Here is a 22,303-nt window from a genome sequence, read left to right as displayed (position 1 = left end):
TTTTCCTGCTGCAAAGACACGAGCAGAGGGGAGGGGGCGAAGACCTATGTATAATTAGGGGATTTTATAGGTAAAAATCAAAGAAATCCTGTCAGAAAGGGCACGGGCGTGTCTTGCGGCCCGGCCCGCGCGGCCCCGTTTCCACAGCAACCGGCAGGGAAGATGTCCGCCGGGGACCGGCGCTGCGGCCAGGCCTTCGCTTTCCGCGCCTTGCCCCAGAAAACCTTCTCCTTCCTGGAGGACAGGGAGATCGGGGACCGACTCCTCAAATGGTGGGAGGGGGAGCCGGAGGGGTGGCGGGAGGGAGAGGCAGGCGGGGCGGGGCCGGGGCCGTCATCGCCTTCAGGGCTCCGCTCGGGGCGGCCGCGGGCCGGCATCTCTCTCCCCTCTCCCCCCGCGCCGTTAGCGGGAAGTCTCCTCAGTATTTCTGAGGCACGTAACCGCTTGTTCTGGGGTGCAAGGCGCTTATCCTTGTCTTCCAGAATTAGCCTGGATCCATTTCAGATTCGCAGCGTCGTTCTGATGCTGCTTGAGCAGCGGTTGTGCCGCCCCCAGCCCTCCTTGGAGGCGGCTGAGGACAAAAAAAAAAAACCACCACCAACAAAAACGTAGATCAGTCAGAAGAGAGCTTCATGTAGTGTACCTAGGCACATTTGCAGAGTTAATAAGTACCTAGTATGTCTGCAGAATATTTAATCTCATTTCTCCATTTCAGGTCCATGCAAGGCAGGATCACAGCACAAGCGTTCGGTTTTGACCAGCCGTTTAAGCCCTATCAAAAGGATGAATTTGTTATGGTAGTTCTAAGTCCTTTATATTTTAAGTTTATTTTTTTTCCATTAAATTGTAGCTATTGGAAAACTGCATGATGGCAAACTTCGTAGCAGTATTAACATGCTATTTGCCTTCTCACTGTCTCTTTGAAAGTAGGTGATTTAGTTGTGGTGGTGAAGTCTTACTTTGTGGGTTAACTGTCAAGTAAAAATATTTTAATCTGTGCTAATGTTACTCTTTTTTAAGAGGCAACAATTTAGTCATCCCAGGTTCCCAAGAATCGGAATCTGAACTGGATGCTGATCTTGGCCACCACATTTAATGCTGGGAAGTCCACCCAAGGGGAGACTTCAGATGGTGTAAATGCAGCCAGTACCCTTGCTCACAGCTATTACTGCTTTGTCACAGTAAATACACCAAGCAATTAGACGTGCATATGAACCACAGATCTGAAAATTCAAGATTTAAAAATTAATTGAGTACCATTGCTTTATACAGCAATTTGGAGCTATCAGCTTTTTGAGACTCAGTTCTCTTACTTATTTTGTGTCCTTCGCTTTTGTTGTCTGCAAAGTCAAATCTGTTCATCTATTTGCAGACAGGAAAAAAAATAGTCATCTGTGGTTTTAAAAGCAGTGTGGTTTACATCTTTTGTTTTAAAAACAACTCTTTGATTTACTGTATGTCTACTTTATATTGTTATCTGGATAAAGAATTCAGCCTCCTTATGTTTTAAAGAAATTCACACAGAAATAAACCAATATTTCATTTCCTACTGATAAACATCTCAAATGATTGAAGTTTACAAGGTATGCATTTATCCTTTCAATGCTTGTCTTTTTTCAGTTAAAAACAAAAATATGACGTTATGAACTCTGAGTAACTGTGAATTAATTGAGAACAAAGGGACCATTACATTATATAGTCTGATCTCTCTGTATCCCAGAGAGGTGGTAAAAAGATTTGGTGACACAGATACTGAAAACCCATCATTTTCTTAGCAGCTTCGCCAATGATTATTGCCTCTTCTTGTATGCACATACATAAGTGTGAGTTTTCTTAATTGGCTTATCTACTTAAACTTGTCAGCTACCAACATTACTATGCGTGTCTCCTTTTTTTTAATTCATAAATCAGTAAGATTGAGTACTTCAAAACTTACTGTGGATCTTCTCCATCCCTTCAATAACCTATGGATTTCTTCTGTATCTGTTTAATGTTTTTTGTGTGTCTCTACACTTCTCCAAGCTTCAAATTTATTTACAAAATGCAAATTTTACAATCATACTTAGCATTTCATTTTTTACTTCAACAACATTGCATACAGAGATAGAATTATTTCATCTCTTCTTCCATTTTCTGCACCCCCAAGGTTTTAATACAACTTTTTTTTTGCGTGTTCTTGATCTGAAAAGTGCTCTATGGTAAAACCTTAATACTGCCTGTATAAATATGTACATGAAGATATCTTGAATGTATAAAAGATACTTGCTACACAAACTTCCAAACCCCTGTATTTGGTGGTGCGATATTTAGCATCCAAACTGAAAGATCATACAGAAACTACTTACTAACTGGATCCTTATAATTTGCTTTGAAAGTATCCAAAGCACTATAAATGATGATTCCTATTTCATTTTGTTAACTTGTATTCTTTTATTTGAATATTACAGGCATTTTTTAATGATCAAAATGTGAACTCCAGTTTAAGGTTGCTCTCAGCTTCAGGACAATGGACTACATTGGGTAAATTTAGAATAAATTCATCTTAAATTTAAAAGTCTGTATTGTAACAATTTTAACCTAATTTACCATTTTGTAGTAATGACAGTTCATATACATGTATCTTCATGTGGTGAAATATCTTAAAGAATGACTTATTTTACTAAATAATAAGAAAATATTCTCACCCAGTTTGTTATTAAATTGTCACATTTTGCACCTTTTATTTTTCCTTTGGCCTCTGGATCGATCTATAAATCAAGGTACTAGAAGTGTTTTTAAACGGTCTGTGACATCCAGTTGACCTGGTCATGTGTCCAGACATAACCAACTGCATTAATTGTGGAATTACAATATTACCTTATGCAGATAATATCTGGAGAAAGACACTCTTCTGTAGGTGCAACCACCTTATTTAGGACAGCTCTGATTATTGCTGTGTTACAAATGCAAGTTGAGAGAGCAGAAGATGAGAAAGAGCACACCCCTGAGCTTGTGCGACTGTGCCATCTGCCCAGCAGAAGTGATTGGGGTGTAGAAAGAGCCATATGAGAGGTTGCTCCGGTTGCAGTCACCGCACAAGGTTGACTTCTACTTTGTTGACATATCTTTAACTGCTTATAACACTCCATTATGTCTGTAGATGGAGATAAAAGACTAAAAGCAAACAGCACATGATTTTATGGCACCACTTTGAAATTGTATTTTTGATTATGTAACTGACACACAAAATTTCATGGAAATTGCATGTGACAATGTAATGGGATTTTATGTATAATGTGAACTCTGATATTGCCAAAGTGATTACTTTGTGAATACTTTAAAATGGGGTAGTGGTAAGTTCTCAGTTCTTCTGGTTTGTCTGCAAGTACTTCACTGTGTATAAATATTTAATGGAGCTTTGGGAATTTTCTAACTTCTCCATTTCAACTCTCTGGAACTGGCATAGGTTTTCCCCACTATATGCAATGACACTAGACATTACCACCTTTTTTGTCAGCAAAATCCATTTTCCAAACACTGTATCCAGCTATTAAAACAATTGAAATATATAACATGCAAAAAATATATCATGTTCCTCTTCAGGTACCTCTTTTTCACTCTGGCAAGCAAGAAGAAAATAAATATATTTCAAACCATGGGTAAGCCTTCTCCTGCTTTAGGCAAGAAATTTTTTAGGCTATCTGTCTAGCCCATGACTTGCCAGTCCCTGTAGCGAAGGTCAGTAGGTTACATACCTCCTGTTAGGAGTGCAGGGTCACTCGCCAAGTATCCCAGCTTAGCTCCTGATTCTGCTCAATCGTCCACAGCACAGAAGCAACACGTTTTGTTCTGAGGACTAGAAGGGTTCCTTTGCTAAATCCTGAACAGCTGGTATACCCCATTTGCTCTTAAAATTTCATCTTCCCATTCTTTGCCTATTTTTGGTGAGGAATGTTGGCACATTTTTCTATACTTAGTCTTCATGTGCATTTTTTGAAAATATAGTAAGAATTAGTTTTGTGTGGGAGGAGGTAAAAAATAATCTTCTAGTATTTTCTTCTTCAGACATGCCCATATATGAATCCAGATATACCATTTACTTGTCACTGTGGAGTAACTATTTTAGAAACAAGTTCCTGTTCTTAAGAGAAAATACTGGAAATGGGCTTACTTTGCTTTTTAGAAAATGACATAATCTGGATTGATTCAAATCCTGTATTTATTGCCTTGCAAACAAAAATGTAAGGGTTCTTTAGCAGGGGGGGAGATATTTTTGGATGCATAATGTAAGTGGGGCTTAGGTAGGTTCTTAGGAACCTCCCTTCTCCTCCTCACCGTGAGCTTGGGCAGAAAGTATTCACAGACCCACAGAAAGGTGTCAGCATTATATAAAACATCAATATAATATTACTTTACGAGAGTGTTTGTTTTCACAATCCTTTTGTCCTTTTCCAAGCTGTGGTCCCCTTTTATCTTCTCACTAAGAACTCTTTTTCTTTTTATTTCAATGGGTGTGGTTTCACTTTCATATTTATTTCTACCTCCTCTCTGTTACTCGTCTGTCTCCTTTTCCTAAAATCTGTTTCTAAAAGTTATTTATTACTTTTTTCTCCTGTGTCTAATCTCATTTTTTTCTTCTCTTGACTGCTTTTTGTCTGCACCTTAATGTTATCAGACCTTACAGTTCTCAGTCTCCATCTGTTAGATCAAAAGGTGGTATAAAACATGCGGTCCCCGAGGAATGCGACATGTTCCTCTCTCCCCAGCTCCCCTACTTGCTGAGATTCCTGGTAGGATCCCACAATAGTACATTGTCTCAAGGGCTTCAGCTTTAAAATTAGTTAAAATATAACATTTTAGGTAAATAATGCACAAGGTTATTCTCTAGTCTGCTTCATTTGATCAGATAGATACTTAACTACCTATTCTCACATCACTCTCTTTTTTGTGTTGTAGTAGGGTTATTTTTTTCCTCTTTCCCTGGCTGCATGGCAGAGTACCTGATAGTTCTGACACATGCTTTAAGTCCTCTCTTCATCTCTTACTCTCATATTTCTTAACTAGAAGCAACAAAAGGAACAAACTTGATGCATACCAACTTATGTCTTGAGTCTTGTATTTTTAAATAGCTGCATTGAAAGCTAAATAGTAGTTTTTCCTTGGACACATTGCTGGTTTTGCACCTGTCATCAGTCTTGGGGAAGCAGGAGTATATCTGCTTAAGCTCAATTAACACTTGAAAAGTTATCTTCAAAGGGATACGATTACTGTCTTTTTTTTTTGTAAATAAAAATTTAGCATATGCCTAAGAAAGACTTTTGACTTGCTGTATGTACATGAAGCTCTAACAATTGCTGTCTTTGGAATGGAGTTTTAAAATCTGGAAGGTAATCTTAGCAATTTTTTAGGCTACTGTCACAGGTTATCATTTGAAAAAAAATTAGATATCATTTGAACCTATAAATCATCAGCTTGCACCTTTTACTTTTGAAATACCATCTTTTTAGTACAGAGCACTGAACTTGTATTATGTACATTATATATAAACTGTTTTGTAAATAGTAAGTTACAAGAGATTTTCCTGCGATAACAATCTTTCTTAAACTTTGAAGGAATTCTAAATATACCTAAGCTGGGGCTTATGTGCCTCATAGTAGATATGCAAGGTTTTAATTTAAAAGTATATTGGCAGCACTTTATAGATATTCCAGAGCTGGCTGCTATAAGAAGCTTAATCTGCTTCAGTACTTCTCAGCTCCTTGTTTTCCAATTGCAGAGTTGTGAGGGCATTTCTTCTTCCTATTTTATTGCTCACTTTTACAGTGTTATTAAAACTGGTCACTCTTTTCCAGGAAATTCTGAATCTCCAATTTCAAATCTCACTACTCAAGTGGAGAATAGGAGCTTCCACTATATTTAAACTTTTCCATTTATAGTTTGGTTTTCTGAACTACTGAATAGATTACAAAGCTCTTGATTTCTTTTTCCTGATGAGAGTTTTCATAAAATCTTGCTTCAGAGCAGAAGTGTGTCTCCTTTCCTCCCCCTCCCACAATAAAATCCTAACAATTCAAAGGCCTATAAATAGCTCAATTTCTTACACTTTGAGCTCAATAACCAGGAAAATGTAAGATGTCTCTTTTTTCTCAAGTCATTTGACATCTGATTTTTATTAGTCTGGACTCCGTTTTTGAATCATAGGTCTTTACAAAATAATTTCTACGTTAGAGGCTGATTTAGCTCTTTTTAAATCTCTTATGAAATAAAAATTCTATCCCTTGGAAAGGAAGCTAGACAATTAGAAGAGTCTCATGACAGGGGGGCGGGCAGGAAGCGTACATAAATAAGCATCAGTTATAGGGTTTGGTTTTGTTCTGTTGTTTTTGGTTTTTGTTTCTTTGTTTTGTTTTGTTTTTTGTGAGGGTTTTTTTTATTTGTTTTTGTGTTTGTTTTTTGTTTTGTTTTTTCCTTAGTTTACGAGGCTGTAAGTCATGGGTTTTTTTGACTTATGATTTTGGTTACATAATTTGATTATTTTTTTATAGTCACTATGTGGACAGGTAGAAGAATGTCCTTAACCTTTTTTCTTTAATAAAAGGTACCCTTTTTTATAACCACATCTGTAGATGTGAAGCGAAGCAATTAAACGCCAGGATTTTCTTTATAGCTGATTTTCTTTACATCACATTGGCCCAATAAAATAATTATAAGATTTCATTCCAGTATTTTTACCTTAAGTAGACACACTTCCAAGCCATCAACTTGTAACTTCTCTTTAATGTTTTTATTAGTGTTGATCAGGTAGGTGGTACTGTTTACATGGAGTTAGATACCAAAATGCCAAACCAAATTCACCTATGAATAAATAATCTCTGTGTAATAATATATGGGAGAAGTCCCAAAGACTTTATGGAAGTGTGGCAGCAAGAGAAATTTTAGGTTATGCTATGTTTGCAAAGATTAGGATCAGAATGAACTGATAGGTGCTCTTGGAAGCATCATGGCTCATACATCCCTTTTTGGCATGTTTCTATTCCTGAAGTACTGTCACCTAGAGTGAAATTTGGACATCTCCTAAATGCTAGTCTTCAGTGATCCTGTAGGTCAGTTTGTCAGGACACCACTTAATTTTATCTTTAATTGTGTGGGCAGAAGCCTTTTGATATTGTGATGTTGTTGACCAGTCTCCCATCAAGGGGAACCTGCAGAGGAGAAAAGATAAGAGTAAAGTCATAGGAAGCTGGAATGCTGAGAATATGATCTCTGCCGAGACACTTTGCCCTGGTGTTGCTTGTTCGCTCTGTTCATGCTCACTCGTGGCCTCCTCCCCTCTCTAGTTCAGAAGCACTTTGAAGGGTATTCAGGGGGACTTGGAGATGAGAACATGGTGTAACATTTGGTCTGAACACTTGGACTATAGAGAGCAGACAGAACTGGACTGAGTCCAAAGCTTCTTAAACATGGATTCTAATGCTATCTGAGATGCTGTAAGTTATCTAACACCATGCAAACAGATTTGTAGATGTAACACTGTATAGAGAGAAGATATGTGCCCTTATGGAATGATACCTCACTAAGTAAAAAGCTGTAGGGTATCTCAAATGGCAATAGATCTCCATGAGCAACAGGATCATCTCTTGGATATATATATATATAAAGTGCACTTAATTATTACAGAGATAATACTCCTGATTCATACAGGAACTGCTGATAGTACCTTTTTCATCTCCTGAAATAGCTGGTTAGTAAAGCTTACAGCTCCAAAATAATTTTTCAAGAACATCAGATATAATACTTAACAAAACAAAGATTTGTCTGAACTGTGTTCAGTTTGGTTTTCACTTTGTGGGGTGCTGCTAGCAGCTATTGACTTTTGTACTTCATCATGCCAGATTTGGTCTTTGTCCGCAGACTCTTCAAGGCTTAAGCTGTGGAATATGATTTTCTAAGGGTGTGACCTAATGTGACTTTGAGTTTCACATGGTGTGTCATGTATTACTTGTTTCAACTGATAACATTGCCAACAGAGGGAGCAAACACATGAGCCTTTATAGAAGGTAGTATTCAGATGAATTTAATGTTTTCTTTGTGCTTGTTTCTTTCTTATCTTTCTTTTATTTTGAAGGGACTGTATGATTGAGTCATACTTATGCGATCTGTATTTTTTTAAAGAATATGCCTCACACAACCATTTAGAGAAGATTAATATTTCCACACTGTATCAAATTATGAATTATTGTAAAACCCTTAGTACATGGAAATTCTCCTATTTTATTTATAGCAAGAGACTTGAAGTCTTCCTATATATTCCAGGTTCCAAAGTGATAGATATTGAAGCTACAGTGGTTCCCTGTACACAGACTTCCATGTCATTTTTCGATCGCCTATACTCTGAAGGAGTTGTTAGAGAAACCGGAGACATTGTGAAATGTTATGATGACTATTACGATGATATTCTCATCTCTGATGAATTAAGGAAGGTCAGTATAGCAATGAATAATTTCTTACCATAAAGACATATTTTTAATGGTTGGCTTTTTTCTTTGTTTGTTTGTTTCTGACAATGCATACTTTCCATGCTAAAAATGGGCATTGATAATCATGTGATAGAAAAGACCGAGGCACTGCAGTGCCTGAATGTGTGAAATCAGTGGCTGTTTTCTAGGTGGATCCTCTTTCCCTTTTGGGTGGGAGAGAAAAGTAAAACATTCTTCTGCCCACTCTTGTCTCAAGCAGCCAGTGCTTGGTGGGGGCAGGGGAAATACAGCTGCTCATTTGCCCAGGAGGGGAAGACAAGTGGTGCTAATGGACACATTCCATGAAACTCAGAGCTGTGGGTCCCCACAATCTTCCGGGTAGTGGATTAAATGGAACGTACTTGTAGCTACATCCTGAAGTGTTCCTGGCCGGAATGCTGACCGTATCATATGTGAAGGTGTTTAAGTAAAAGCATCCTCATATATTTTCACTGAAACGAAGGAGAGGAAACTACGAGAAGGGAAATTATTTTTCAGTGTACCACTGGAAAAGGACTAAATATAACTCCCAAACAGGCCTGCAAGGTAAAGACTGTTTGTTATACTCCAGTGGATGTGTTAGAGTGCAGATTATTCTGAAAAAGAATCTAACAGTGACACCTTCTTAATCAACAGATGTCTTCACTGCGTTTCTTTTGACTTCATAACCTAAACAATTTTTTTTTTTACTTACGTTTGTTTAGCATTAGCATGGTGTGGGAGAACTGGATTTTGCTCTTCCTTGTATATATAATCACCATAAGTACTTAATAATTATAGAGTTGCACTCATTTTCACTTGGCAAAGCCTTTGAAGGCAACGTATTTGAACCAGTGACACTGGTTATGGGATGTGGCCTGAAATACTGGTCTGTCTTGTAAAGTTCTGGGAAAAGGAGAGAACTCAAGCTCATGTTTGAATTTCAGCTGTGGTTTGTAGCCTAGCAATTCAAAATACTTTGTATTTATTTATAAGTTGGGTATGTGTGAAATGTTTTCTGAAAAGTAAGTATATTGGATGTAGGAAAGTTAGAGGCAACATTTAAAATAAGCTATCATTGGAGTTTCAGTCTCTTTCCATTTTCCTTCCCTTGGAAGGGATGTGTGTGTCTGCATTTACTAGTTGAAGGATTCACATTTGTTTGAAATGAACGTGATTCCTACTTGTAAGACAGAACATGGCAGAAAGAACGAAGAGTGAAAAGCTTCCAGGAACTGACATTAAACCAGTCAGCGCCCCAGGAGGGCAGTCTGTAGGGGGCAGCAAACTGCCTGTCTCCTGGTGTCAGGAGTGGCCTTCAACCTGCAAAACTCCAGGTGTCTGCCCTACCTGCCACACCTTCACTTGCTTCAACCAAGAAGGGGATTGGGATCCATATTAGCAGCTGCTGCCCAGATCCTTCTTCACTCAGGTTGTGTAGTGATGTTATAAAAAGGGCCAGAGAGCAGGAAGCTCATGTCTAGCTTTGCCCAGTTTGCCTGGGTTGGTAACTGCAGTTTGGCTGCTGTGACTCAAACATCTTGTAGCCATACTGAGTTATAATTCCTGTCCACCCTTACAGTGGGCAGTGTTGGGACTGACCCAGCAAGTCCTCTGTGTTCACGTATTATGCTTGGAGGCAGCTGGATAGCACGTCTGGTTTATCCAGGCTACAGATAAAGGCTCCCTAGCGTCTGCAGTGAAGAATGGTGTGACTTTGAGTGATCTTCTCTGGGAGATCCTTGGGATTCCTTCACTAATGTGAGATACCTGTGTAAACTTAGAGTAAAAAAAAGCAAATGCAGGCAAAGTTACCAAAGACAAACTAATTGGCATTGATTGACATACCAAATATAGCTAGAATATATTCAGATTATTGATTGTTTTGTAAGTGTGATGGGCAAGTAACCAGTGAATAACAAGACTCTTCAAAAATCTTCCCTTATGTCTTGTGGACACAGATCTGACAGTGATTCTTCTTTATATAGTATCTATAAATTTTGTATGTAATTGCGTCATTGGAAGAAGGATTTAGAGAGAAGTACTTACTTATTTCCATCCCCAGTTCATGTATTTTATATGGACATAAACTCTGTGTGACATACAGCAAAGTAGTTGCACTGTTTATAAACTTAATCTTAAATAAGATATTTTCCTCCATTTGACTACTTTGTTATTTTCTTGTTCCACAAGGTCTTGCTTCTGGAAGATTCAGACCATTATGACTTATTCAGTCAATTGGACCGCCAGGAATTTCTGTTCTGTCTTTTTAAGCATCTTTGCATTGGAGGGACTCTTTGCCAGTTTGAGGATGTAGTTGACCCATACTTAGAAACTACAAAAGCTTTATATAAAGACTTGGTGAGGTAAGCGATTTCTGTTTTATACAATTGTATATGTATGTGCTATGCATAGATACTTTGTGTCAATTTGTTTAAATTTATTGTGCATTATTGCTTCAAACATGGAGCTGTTATTTAATCAATCTACAAGCTTATTTGTGTTCAACTATCAAAAAAACAGGTAACAATGGAAGTAGTACAATAACAAAATATAGGTAATCTTAATGGCATCTATCCCACATAAAAACTTTTAAAATATTACATATATGAGCGTCGATGTTTTGTAATTCACTCCCATTTTAAAGATTTTTGTTTCTGTAATGGAAAACATGACATGGCACTGGAACCAGAATATGTTCCCACTGCCATTGACAAAATATAAACAATTAAGTGTTGGATGTATAGTCTTGGACTACTTTCAAGCTGCTTTTGGCTTAGGATTTAAAAACTGAAATATTTAAGTTGACACACATTTTTTGACAGGTCTGCTGCATGGAATTGTTTGGAACTTTGTATTTTTTTTTCTTGAGATTAGAGGTGATTGATCAGAGGTTCTAACTCAGAGAAAAAAAAAAAGGGCAATTTTTTTCCTGGTTTTGATATGTCCATATGCTGATTCTCTGATTGACAAAATTTCTTATTTCCTGGCCAGTGGGAAATGGAATGTAGTTGTTGGTTATGCAAAGACTCATTCCTAGCTAAACTAATGGGAATATGAAGATCATAAATGAGATTACTAAAATTTTATATTATATTACACTTTGCCACTAAGTATTTGTGGGATAGTATAAAGAACAATATTAACCTAAACAATGGAAAACAATTGCAGACCTTTGACATGTGAGCTCGTACAAGAAATCTCATAGAGAAGATACTAAGTCACGCACCCAAATGTACACTAGAGAGGCTTCAAATTGCTTAGTGTACAGATTGGTATTTTTCTTCCTTCTCAGCTCTATTTGGAATGCTGTGATAACCAACTGTTATTTCATCTCCTATTTTAAGATTATACAAAAGCATATTAGGAAAAAAGTCATGTAAGATGTATTTGCCATTAAGTCTGTTCTTAAAATATTTTTGGTTAAACTTAAGAGTAAAATTTATATATCTCAACAAAGATACACTGAAAGGATTAGACCCAGTGATTCTTGATCACCTGAGTATTTCTTCACTTCTGTAGCACTTGTGTATAGCTTGCTGTACTCAAACAAAATATTTAAAATATTTGGGGGATTTTTGGTGTTTTTTTTTTTTTTAATACTTAACCAAAGAAGCTTACAAAACTTTAATAACTTCTAAGCAGCTTTCAGATTTCACAGTGGTCAGTACTTTTCAGGGTCCAAGTTGATTTAGTCATAGGCTGTTTCCCAGGTTCACCTAAAATATATTATTTGAATAGGAGTAAAACAGTTTATACTTTCAGAGAAAACACTGAAACAGAGAAATTGAGCATTATCAGTTTTCCAATAAGTTTTTTTAGAAATAGCAAACTTGGATTGCTGTATTTATTAATTTGAATATTGTGGTTAGTCACCAAAGCTTTCCATTTAGTGTAATTAGTTTTGATATTTTCATATCATACATAGATGGAAATCAAGTGGGTTCTTTAGAAACAGAGTATGATGTAAAAGGTTCTATCAGTGCTTCAGCTCTACCCTCCTCTTTCTTTTAAATCGTTCGCTCTGCACTTGAAGCAAGCTGTTTGCTACCCTAATCCTTGGCTTTAGTTGACTCTGCATTGACCACAGCTGCTTCTGCTCTTGTGTTATTGAACTGACCTAGGACAAAGCACAAATCCAATCAGTTCCTTCACTTCATTGCTTCCCATTGTTGTTGTTTTCTAACAGGTTCAAGTTTTGTTCTAAGCCACTCCTTTTCTTTACCTTCCTGTTTCCTTAAACCTTTCCCCTTCTTTTTCCTTCTCCTGCTGTAAAACATGATAAGGATGTCAAGTAGTTCTTGTTAATTTAAAAAAAAAAAAAAAAAAAGCAGCTGCCAAAATCTTCCTCACAATTTCATCCTGCTTTCAAGGTTTGCTTTTTCTATACCCTCAACCTGTTCCCTATTGGCCCTTCATATATTTTTGTGATTTTGTTTTTCTCTTGTATGCTACTTCTTTCCTTTATACAATATCACAGAAAGCTTTTCAAATCCATTCCTTTGTTTTTTGGTGTTTGGGTGGGGGGTTTTTGTTTGTTGTTTTGTTTTTCCAGTTGACAGCTTGCTTTGTATCCTTCAAAGTTTTCAAGTACATCTACACAGTTCATGTGACATAACTGTTCCTCAATATTTATCTACCACATGTCTCTCAATTTCCATGCCTATAAATGTCTGCTGGTTTCTCACTGCCAGTGGAGCTGGCATTAACACTGACTAGCAGCTGAAAAAGAAACTCACAATTTAACTAAATCTTTTATCTTGCTTCTTTGATATTAAGTTCTCAGTTGGTCCCATGAAAAAAGCTTTTGATCTTGACATTTCAGACTTTCTCTCCTCCTTCATGATCATGGTTATCTCCTGCTTTGCCTCATTTCTCCCTGCCCCCAGTTTCTTGAAAATGGTGTTGCTGTTTTATTGCCATCTTCTTAAGAGAGAAAAAGCCAGTGAAAGGATAAGCAATGCAGCTCTGAAGAGGGACACTCAGGTCACAGTCTTGACTTAATTTCAAATTCTAGTCCATGTTGTACACTGTGTTACTTCATTTTTGCATAAATTGCACCAGAAAATAAAGCAATGAAAACTGTTTACCAAACAGTTCACCTTCAAATACCTGTTGAAAACCAACTATTATTTAAATTATTCTTTTCTAGACTCCTGTCCTCCGTCTGGTTTCTTTTTATCTTGGATTGCAGTCTCATTGATACTTTCTACTCTTTATAACATGATACTAAAAACTTTTTGTGGGATTAAAAATTCTGTAAATGTATTCTTCTTAAGCTTTCATTTTTATGTCTTGAGGGCTCAGAAAGCTGGGTGAAAAACAAATGATTAGTACATTAATTATTAGCTGCTAGGTGATAGGCATTAAAAAATTAGCCCCTACAGATGAACTTAGACTAATCGTTACAGAATCACAGAATGTCAGGGATTGGAAAGGACCTCAAAAGATCATCTAGTCCAATCCCCTTGCCGGAGCAGGAACACCCAGATGAGGTTACACAGGAAGGCGTCCAGGCAGGTTTTGAATGTCTCCAGAGAAGGAGACTCCACAACCCCCCTGGGCAGCCTGTTCCAGTGTCTGTCACCCTCACTGTGAAGAAGTTTCTTCTCATATTTAAGTGGAACCTCCTGTGTTCCAGTTTAGACCCATTGCCCCTTGTCCTATCATTGGTTGTCACCAAGAAGAGCCTGGCTCCATCCTCCTGACACTCACCCTTTACATATTTATAAACATTAATGAGGTCACCCCTCAGTCTCCTCCAAACTAAAGAGACCCAGCTCCCTCAGCCTTTCCTCATACGGGAGATGCTCCACTCCCTTAATCATCTTTGTTGCCCTGCTCTGGACTCTCTCCAGCAGTTCCCTGTCCTTGAACTGAGGGGCCCAGAACTGGACACAATATTCCAGATGTGGTCTCACCAGGGCAGAGTAGAGGGAAAGAAGAACCTCTCTCAACCTACTAACCACCCCCCTTCTCATACACCCCAGGATGCCATTGGCCTTCCTGGCCACAAGGGCACAGTGCTGACTCATGGTCATCCTGCTGTCCACCAGGACGTGCTTGTAGAGATATAAATCACCACTGCTTGGTCCTGTAACAGTTTTTCTCATGGAAAAGAGCCTCGGCATGAAGAGTTATACAAAGTGTCTCTAGTGCCAGAGTGGCAAACCTATTATGAGCTTTTTCCCACTTCTCTTTCTTACAGCCTTTTTTGTAGCCTTTCCTGAGTTCTAGCTCCAGGGCACTGGCAGTCAAAGTAGTTCCAAATGGTTTGAGATTTCATTTTATTACAGCATTTCCATGTACATTGCTTTATTATGAGAGAATGCAATAATCTTTTGAAATTAACCACTCTAGATATTTTACAAGCACAACTAGGGAATTCCAAATACAACTATTTAATGGCAGACATTTTCTCCTTTGTAGAAAAGATTACTAATTACTTCCTAATGAATTCATATACAACTTGTTGTCTTTTACTAATCCAGCAGTAATTAGTCTGTGACCAGTTAAATCCATCCAAAATGTTAGCATGGCGTCATGCTGTGTAATCCAAATAATTTCAAAATCCTTGTTGTAGAATTTTTGGTTCAATGAAGAATACATATAACTTCTCAATACATATAACCTCTGAATCTTTGTTGATAAATCTTGTCTGTACTTAACCCTGACAGTGTCTCTCCATGGCAACAGCCACTGTAGTCTCTTATAGTCATTGTTGTCTTCTTCCTTCTGTGACATCTCCATGACATTTCCCCCATAATAAATGAATTTATATGAAAGCCCTGAATTGTTCTTTTAATATTTGGAAAGATTAATAAAATATTGCTAGTAAGGTTAGGATATAAACAGAACCCAAAGTGAATTGAGAGATGATAAGAAACTTTGCTCTTCATGAAAAGAGTACAGATGCACATTAAAACGATGAAGGAACTACCATATTCAATAAACAGTTTAGAAGTTAACAGTTTGAAAGAAGAAAGGGGGGTATTAGGACTGTTTGTAAGGAAGTACTATCATCTTCAAGAAGACAAGGTAGTTTTTTTCTAAAACCTTTTTTTTGGGGGAAAAAAAAAAAAAGAGCAAATGAAATTGTCAAAGGCAAATTCCCGGTTTCTTTCAAGTCAGGAAGGGATGAATCCCATCTGATTTTGGCAGATATATTATTTTGCTTTAGAAATGAAGAAAAGTACTAGAAATAAACACTCTGAAAAATGGCTTACAGGAAGCTAAGGACAAGGGGAAAATTTCTGAAGGGAGTGGAATAAAGAGGAAGCTTTATTTTCTGTCACCCCTTACTTTGGTATCCTAGATATAAATCACAGAAAAACTAAGAAACCAGAAATGAAAAGTTATTGTTTTCATACACAGGAATGTGAAGCCAGAACACAACTGCAGCTTTTGAGGGTGTTGATGTAAGGTAGAAAGTGCTGCTCCTACTGACCTTCTCTGCCTTGTTCTGAAAGCTGTCACTCTTTCAGCAGAGACAGTTAAACAGTTCCTGAACTGCTGCAGTTTACAGCCTGGTACGTTACCATAAACCCACATCTAGTTTAGTTTATCTTAATGTGCTGGTCTGTAAACTGCAGTGGTGCAGGAGCTGAGTCATGAACCAGCTGAGCTGATCCCGGTTGCGAAGGCAGTCGTTTCCAGAGGGGTGGTGAAGCAGACAACTGGGGCCAACTGGGGTTTCAGCAATGCCGCCTTAATCCCCTGTTGAGTATATCAACATGTCAGTTCCAAAAAAATATTCCAGGAAAGCCTCATTACTGACTCACCACAGGAAAGACCAACTTCACAGTATAGACTTAGTTCATATACAACTGTGTCATTACTTTACAGATGAAATCAGTTAATTGGAGACTCAATTTCTTTTATTGGATGGAGAGATTGAATCAACAAAGAGAATGTTGGGTTGATTTGGGGTTTGTTCTTACAAAAAGAAGCTCTGCAAAAGCAGCAGTAATAGGGGCATTGCTGTCACAGACAGCTTGGAGCTGGTGCAGTGCACAGCTGGGCTTGTGTTGGACACACATCTTCCAGCAACCTGGCTACATTGAGACCTTTCCCAGGAACAGAACCTGTCTATGACAAGGCAGGTTTTGAGCTATGAATTTCGTGGAACTGTATGAGTATGGGATTTATGAGGGTCAACGGCTCTTCAGTGAGTTAATGTAATTAGGAATCTGTGAAATTACAGAAATTAATAGAAGTGACATGACCTAATTTATGAAGAAATGTAAGTATAACTTAAAGCAGACCTGAGAAAAAGTGATACTTCGAAAATACTTAGTGTTATTAGTAATTATAATGGAAGCAATGGCAGTCTTCACAACAAACACAGTCTACAAATACAAAAATCCAGAACTAATACCATCCTCAGTTGCATAGCTATCTATATATACAACGACCCAAAGGAGGAAAAATGAACCTGAACTATAATTATATTCATTAAAAATTAGCTAAAGTCTGCATTTCTTTACCAGTACTGCTGCTGCTTCTATGGTCTGTATTAAGATGCAGTTCACAGTTTTTTTTCTCAAATAATATGTGAAAAGTTTTTTACAAAATGTTTAGCTGAATAACTTTTCATAGATATCAAAATGCAAACTTTATATTGGAGTCATGTAGGCCTGGGTAATATTGCTCTGATTTAGTACCTGAAAACAGTGAAACCAACTCATATGACTAGATACATTCAACAGTTTTCAGTACGTCTTAATATTCATATTCTCTAACAATGGCCAATGTACCTTTTCATGGTCAATGTGGTTGAGTTCAATTTTTAACTATTAATTTGAACTTGATAATATTTGAGTGAAAACATGGTGCTCATGTTAAAAATTTGTTTATTAAATTAAGTATTCTCATAACGTATGTATGTGTTATTCCCTTGTATTTCAGTGTTCGAAAGGATCCTGAAACAAAAGAAATACATATTATTTCTACAGTCTTCAGGGTGTCTGCATATGTAAGTATGAATATTTTTTTGGTACAGGAATTTATTGGAAGTAACATGAATAACATGAAAATAGTGAATTGACATTTACACAAAGGAAGCATAATATTCCATTTTAAAGGGTTATTTTTCTATAGTTGTTGCCATTTTTTAATATGAACTCTTTCCCTGATCTCATCCTTTCTTGTCCTCTTTACTAACTCTTCATCAGCAACCACCAACTAAAGTTGGCTCACTAACAACAGGTTTACTGGATTACACTGGAAATCGTAGTAGTCATCTAGAAACTAGTTTACAAAAAAGACGTATGTATTTGGGTCTGAATAATTCTGGGGCTTGATCTACCTGAGATAGCATGGAGGTTTAAGAATCCCCTCTTGACTTTGTATAGTTCTGTTTTCAGCAATGTTGCTGGAGCTTTCTGAACAGTTTGTATTGCATCTGTTTCTGTAAAGACTGCAAGAAGTTTAGTGCACAACGAGGCTGGGGGGTGAGATGACTGCTAGCTGCTTTTCCCCTCCCTTGCCAAGTATCACTCCTATCTGTTTCTCTTGCAAAATCATACATTTACCATCAAGATAAGTTCGAGAACTGTCTGCATGTTTACGAGATTCAGCATATCTGTCATTTAATTGTTAGAGTAGGATGAACTGCTACAAATTCTTCTTGAGTAACCAGAATATGTAATAATTAAATGTCAGATAATGTTCTCGCTTTCAAAAGAACTGGCTGATGTCATTTCAGACTGCACAAACTTCCCTGTAGGTTGCCAATAGCTCTGTTGTTCATCTGTGGGTCATCATCTAAGTACTATGAGTGATTCATAAAAGGCTTTTGAAAGGTTTTGAAAATAAGCACTTTATGGGTGTATCAAAATTTACCTTTCTACGAGGCTGCAGACTGTAATAAAAATAAAATAGAAAAGCAAAAACCTGGTAACTTGGTGTTCTTCTGTTATCACTGTTTCCTCCCTGTCTCTAAATCAAATGTGTTGATGTAAGCTTTGCAGATTTCTATGTTTAGGTAGATGCATGATATTTAACAACTCCCATAACTGTCTCTGCCACACATTTAATAACAAGTTTTTTAAAAAAAACAAAACAAACAAACAAACAAAAAAAAAAACACCCACACACAAAAAAACAAACCAAAACAAAAAAACCCACAAACTTCAGCAACTTTTTTGAAAACAAAAAAAATGGACAGACAAAACAAACTCCAGCATAAATACACAGCATGCTATCCTCCCTGTAGCCTTGAGGGAAAATTGGGCTTTGCTGCACATTCTGAAAACCTGTGAGGTGAAGGAAAGTTCTGAAATTCTGGTTTCCATTTAAGAACATCCTGAAGAATATTATCTCAGAATAGAGAAAGATTTAAATGGCTATGTCTAGTACTCTTTAAACTCTACTTGGAAATTACATGAAGGGCATGTACTGGAACATAAATGTCTTGTGCTTGTGATGAAAAGTTTCTCTCAAGGAGATAACTACTGCAGTAGATTTAGTTTCTGAGTTCATTTGGTAAATAACTGTAGGGTGTGTTATAATCTGAATGTTGCGCTGACAACTGTAAAGCCATGTTTTCTTGGTTTGTATCTGAAAGAAACAGACATACCCTCTTAGCCTGATATAAAGTAACAAAACAAAACAGAAAAAGCTGTTATGGTAAAAGTGATGCGAAGCTGAGAAGCTGGAAGAATGCTCACTTTTGCAAGCTGGATTAATCAATGGACAAATAAATATATTTGTATATTTGCACAAGTACAAACGGCATCAGGAATTAAGAACTTTACGTAACACCATCATTTCCTTTTTGTTCGGTTTTTAAGCTGTGGGTAAGAAACCCTGGTTTTGGAAACAGTATCTAAAAAAGCACACTATCAGAGATGTAAATATTGCAAGGTATTAAGGTGTAGTTGTAAATGTCTGTAGATCTGTTTAAGATCAAAATTCAATGGATCTGGGCATTACAAGAGAAATAATTTTAAATCTTGTGACCAAGTAGTCTGTGGAACTCCAAATACCCTTGAGAACTCTGGGGCTTGCACATAATGAAACATTGTTACAGCTGAAGTATTTGGATGCCAACTGGTATTTTAGAAGTTTATTTACCTGAACCCTAAATCTGGCAGTGTTAGAAATCAGTGTAATACATAGTTTATGCAAAACCTATTTTTTAAAATGTTGTTTAAATGATGTAGGTTTGAGAGTTTCATCAGTATCTTTATTTCTGTATTACACTATGCATTATTCTGTGCATATGGACTCTTGGATCATCAGCTGATTACATGTGTTCCTACAAAGAAAAAATAAAATAATGCTACTCTAACATCAGTAAATCAATTCTTAAACCCCTTGCATATCTGAACTGAAGCCCACACTGCTGATGGAATTTGTATGATTCCTAATTCATGTACATGGACCCTATTGCTCTAAAAACCAGAGTACGTCTGTGCAAATTCCAGAGCCTTTATGCTCGAGTATTTTAGTGTTTTCAAGACCGCTTATACCAATGAAAATGAATTTAAGAACCCTTTTCATTTAATTAGATTATATTTATTATTTTCCTGATACCAGGTTTCGTGTGTTCTGGAGTTTCTTGAAGTGCCTCATCTCCAGAACTTAACTCCATTTTGTTCTTGAGTTCTTGAACAAATTTTTAGCAAGCTAACACTGCCTTTGCACAGGCAAAACCTTAAATGACATTGGTTGATTCCATAAGGACTGCTGGAGTGGGATCTCCAGTAACAATGGGAAAATAAGTTTAACCAGCAATCACATCTTGATGACGGTCTTCTCTTGCTTTTTTTTTGGTTTTGTGCATGAGCTTAAGTTATTTTTGGATCAAATTCCAAAAGCTTTTTGATGCTGAGTACTGGAAAATCTTAAAGCTTGCTCTCCTTGCTGTAATTGCAAATCCAGTGTTTGTTACACATGTATCCCTAAAACACACCTGAAGAGAGCTCGGCATCTTAATATTGGACCTACAGAACTTGTATGCTGCGTTGCTTAAAATCAGAATGCTATTTTTAGCTTGTGGCATTTGGCTACCTTTGGAAAATGCTGTGAATAAACATTAACAAACTCTACCTGTCTTAATGCTTTTACGGTGGTGCTTATCTTAATTTAAGATTTATGATCTGGAACAATCCCTCAAAGGAAGAGACAGAATATATGATATGGTGTTCATCCTCTTTGAAATAACAGGAGAAAATGGGACACTAGCAGCAGCTACTGGATAAATTCGCAAATGGTCCTCGGGGTAGAAATTGGAACCCAGACCTTTTCCTTCTGATCTGCTTTAACCACTGAGAGGTGACAGGGTTTTTTGTTTCCCTGGTCCAAAAAAAAAAGATGGATTATTTTATGCAAAGGAAGACAGCTTCAACAAAAGAATGTGAGAGATGTGCCTCTAACCTGGAGTAGTCTGTAGTCCAGGAGTTTAAAATTTTCCTGGAGAAAATGGACAATATATGCAATATAGCAATTTCCCTCAGGAAAAAATAATGGGACAGAACCTAAATCTCTTCAACTGTTGTATAAATTGTTGGGGAGTGGGAGGAAACTGTTTTATGTTTTAAAAGAAAGGAGGTATCAGCTATGTATTTGTTGATGTAGATATAAATCAACACTCCATCTAGTATCTGGATCCCTTCTGGATTTGAAGCGTGTGTCGAGCTGCACTGCTCTGACAACACTGAAGATTTATTGACATGTGCAGACACAGGATGTCAAATTGAAGAGCCCTGTTCTTGTGTTGGTTCTTAGCTGAGCCTGTTCTTTCAGAATGAGGATTTTGGGGCTAGGTGCCCAGATTGCCCTCAAACACTTCCTGAGGATCAGCACACAAACTGTTTTCAGTAACAGCTGAAGTTGTTAATAAGAGTTGTAATTAGGGTTTTCCTTAAATGCAAGTATTTAAAACTGAACAGATGCATTAGCAAAGGTTAAGTGAAAAAGAATTACTGATAGAACAGCTTTATGTATTAATATAGAATCCCTAAATGATTTTGTTTCAAAGGAAATTATTGGACCCCTGTATATTTTATCATCTGTATTTTACGCTCTAACTATGTAAACACATATGTTTAACTTTACACTTTATATTAATATTACATTTACCTCAAGGTTATTGGAACTATTCAGACAGAACTACTGTGCATTTTGTAGTGTCAGGATCCTCATGGAGACATAATGCTGCTCAAATGAACTATGACGCATTCGTTCTGTTTTGCCATGAAATAAAATGATACCATTGGAACAAAATGATGCATTTCATTCAGATTTTATTACTTCTCTCATGGGTATCCATGTTGCCTCTAATACTGGGGTTTTTTTACTTCCTCTCAGGATAATCATGGTCTGTGCTACCCATCGAGCAAAAGCCACGAACAGACTTTCGCTTACTTGATTGTGGATCCCTGCAAGCGACACGTGCACACTCTCTATCACTGCTTTGGTGGAGGCTTATTTAGTAACTAGTTACCAGCCTGGCTCTTCTCCAGTTCTAAAATGGAGGTGCCCTGCTCTGTGGACGGACTCAGGTTTAAGTTTCCCGGTTCGCTCAGGAAGGACGTGCTGCTCCATCACACGCTCGGAATGGCCACACGGTCACGTAGATGTTGCGACGGGGGTAGCAACAGAAGTTTTGTGTAACTTTTCTGTATTGAAAAAGCATACTGATTGAAGCTGTTTTCCTGGCAGTTTTGTCCTCTCTTCCCTCACCCGTTTTATCTAATAAAAGGTTGTTTCTCTGATGTCTCATCCCTTTACGAACCAGCTTTTCAGATCCACAACATGGAAAGTGCAGGGGCAGGCTCTCGAGTCAATGAAATCTTTGTGGAATTGGTACAAAGTGGGTCAGG

At 37.3% G+C, this 22,303-nt stretch overlaps 1 protein-coding gene across 1 annotated transcript; it reads left to right on the top strand.

The window, feature by feature from the left end:
- The first annotated feature begins 152 nt into the window (after window positions 1–152).
- On the top strand, window positions 153–22,195 carry CFAP300 (cilia and flagella associated protein 300). The gene is made up of 7 exons (XM_082047420.1): window positions 153–272; window positions 716–797; window positions 2,448–2,520; window positions 8,293–8,459; window positions 10,668–10,840; window positions 17,382–17,448; window positions 21,789–22,195. Exons 1-7 carry the CDS (start codon window positions 163–165, stop codon window positions 21,918–21,920), a joined length of 804 nt encoding a protein of 267 aa, XP_081903546.1. The 5' UTR covers window positions 153–162; the 3' UTR covers window positions 21,921–22,195.
- Window positions 22,196–22,303: the final 108 nt, after the last annotated feature.

Source organism: Streptopelia decaocto (genome assembly GCF_964273445.1).
Source record: "Streptopelia decaocto genome assembly, chromosome: 1".
Taxonomy (NCBI): domain Eukaryota; kingdom Metazoa; phylum Chordata; class Aves; order Columbiformes; family Columbidae; genus Streptopelia; species Streptopelia decaocto.
The sequence above is the reverse complement of the archived record's forward strand: the minus strand, read 5'-3'. Positions and strand labels throughout refer to the sequence as shown.

Coding starts and splice junctions, on each gene's coding strand:
- CFAP300 (XM_082047420.1), top strand. CDS start 163: ATGTCCGCCGGGGACCGGCGCTGCGGCCAGGCCTTCGCTTTCCGCGCC. Junction 273..715: donor GGGGACCGACTCCTCAAATG/GTGGGAGGGGGA, acceptor TCTCCATTTCAG/GTCCATGCAAGGCAGGATCA. Junction 17,449..21,788: donor TCTTCAGGGTGTCTGCATAT/GTAAGTATGAAT, acceptor ACTTCCTCTCAG/GATAATCATGGTCTGTGCTA.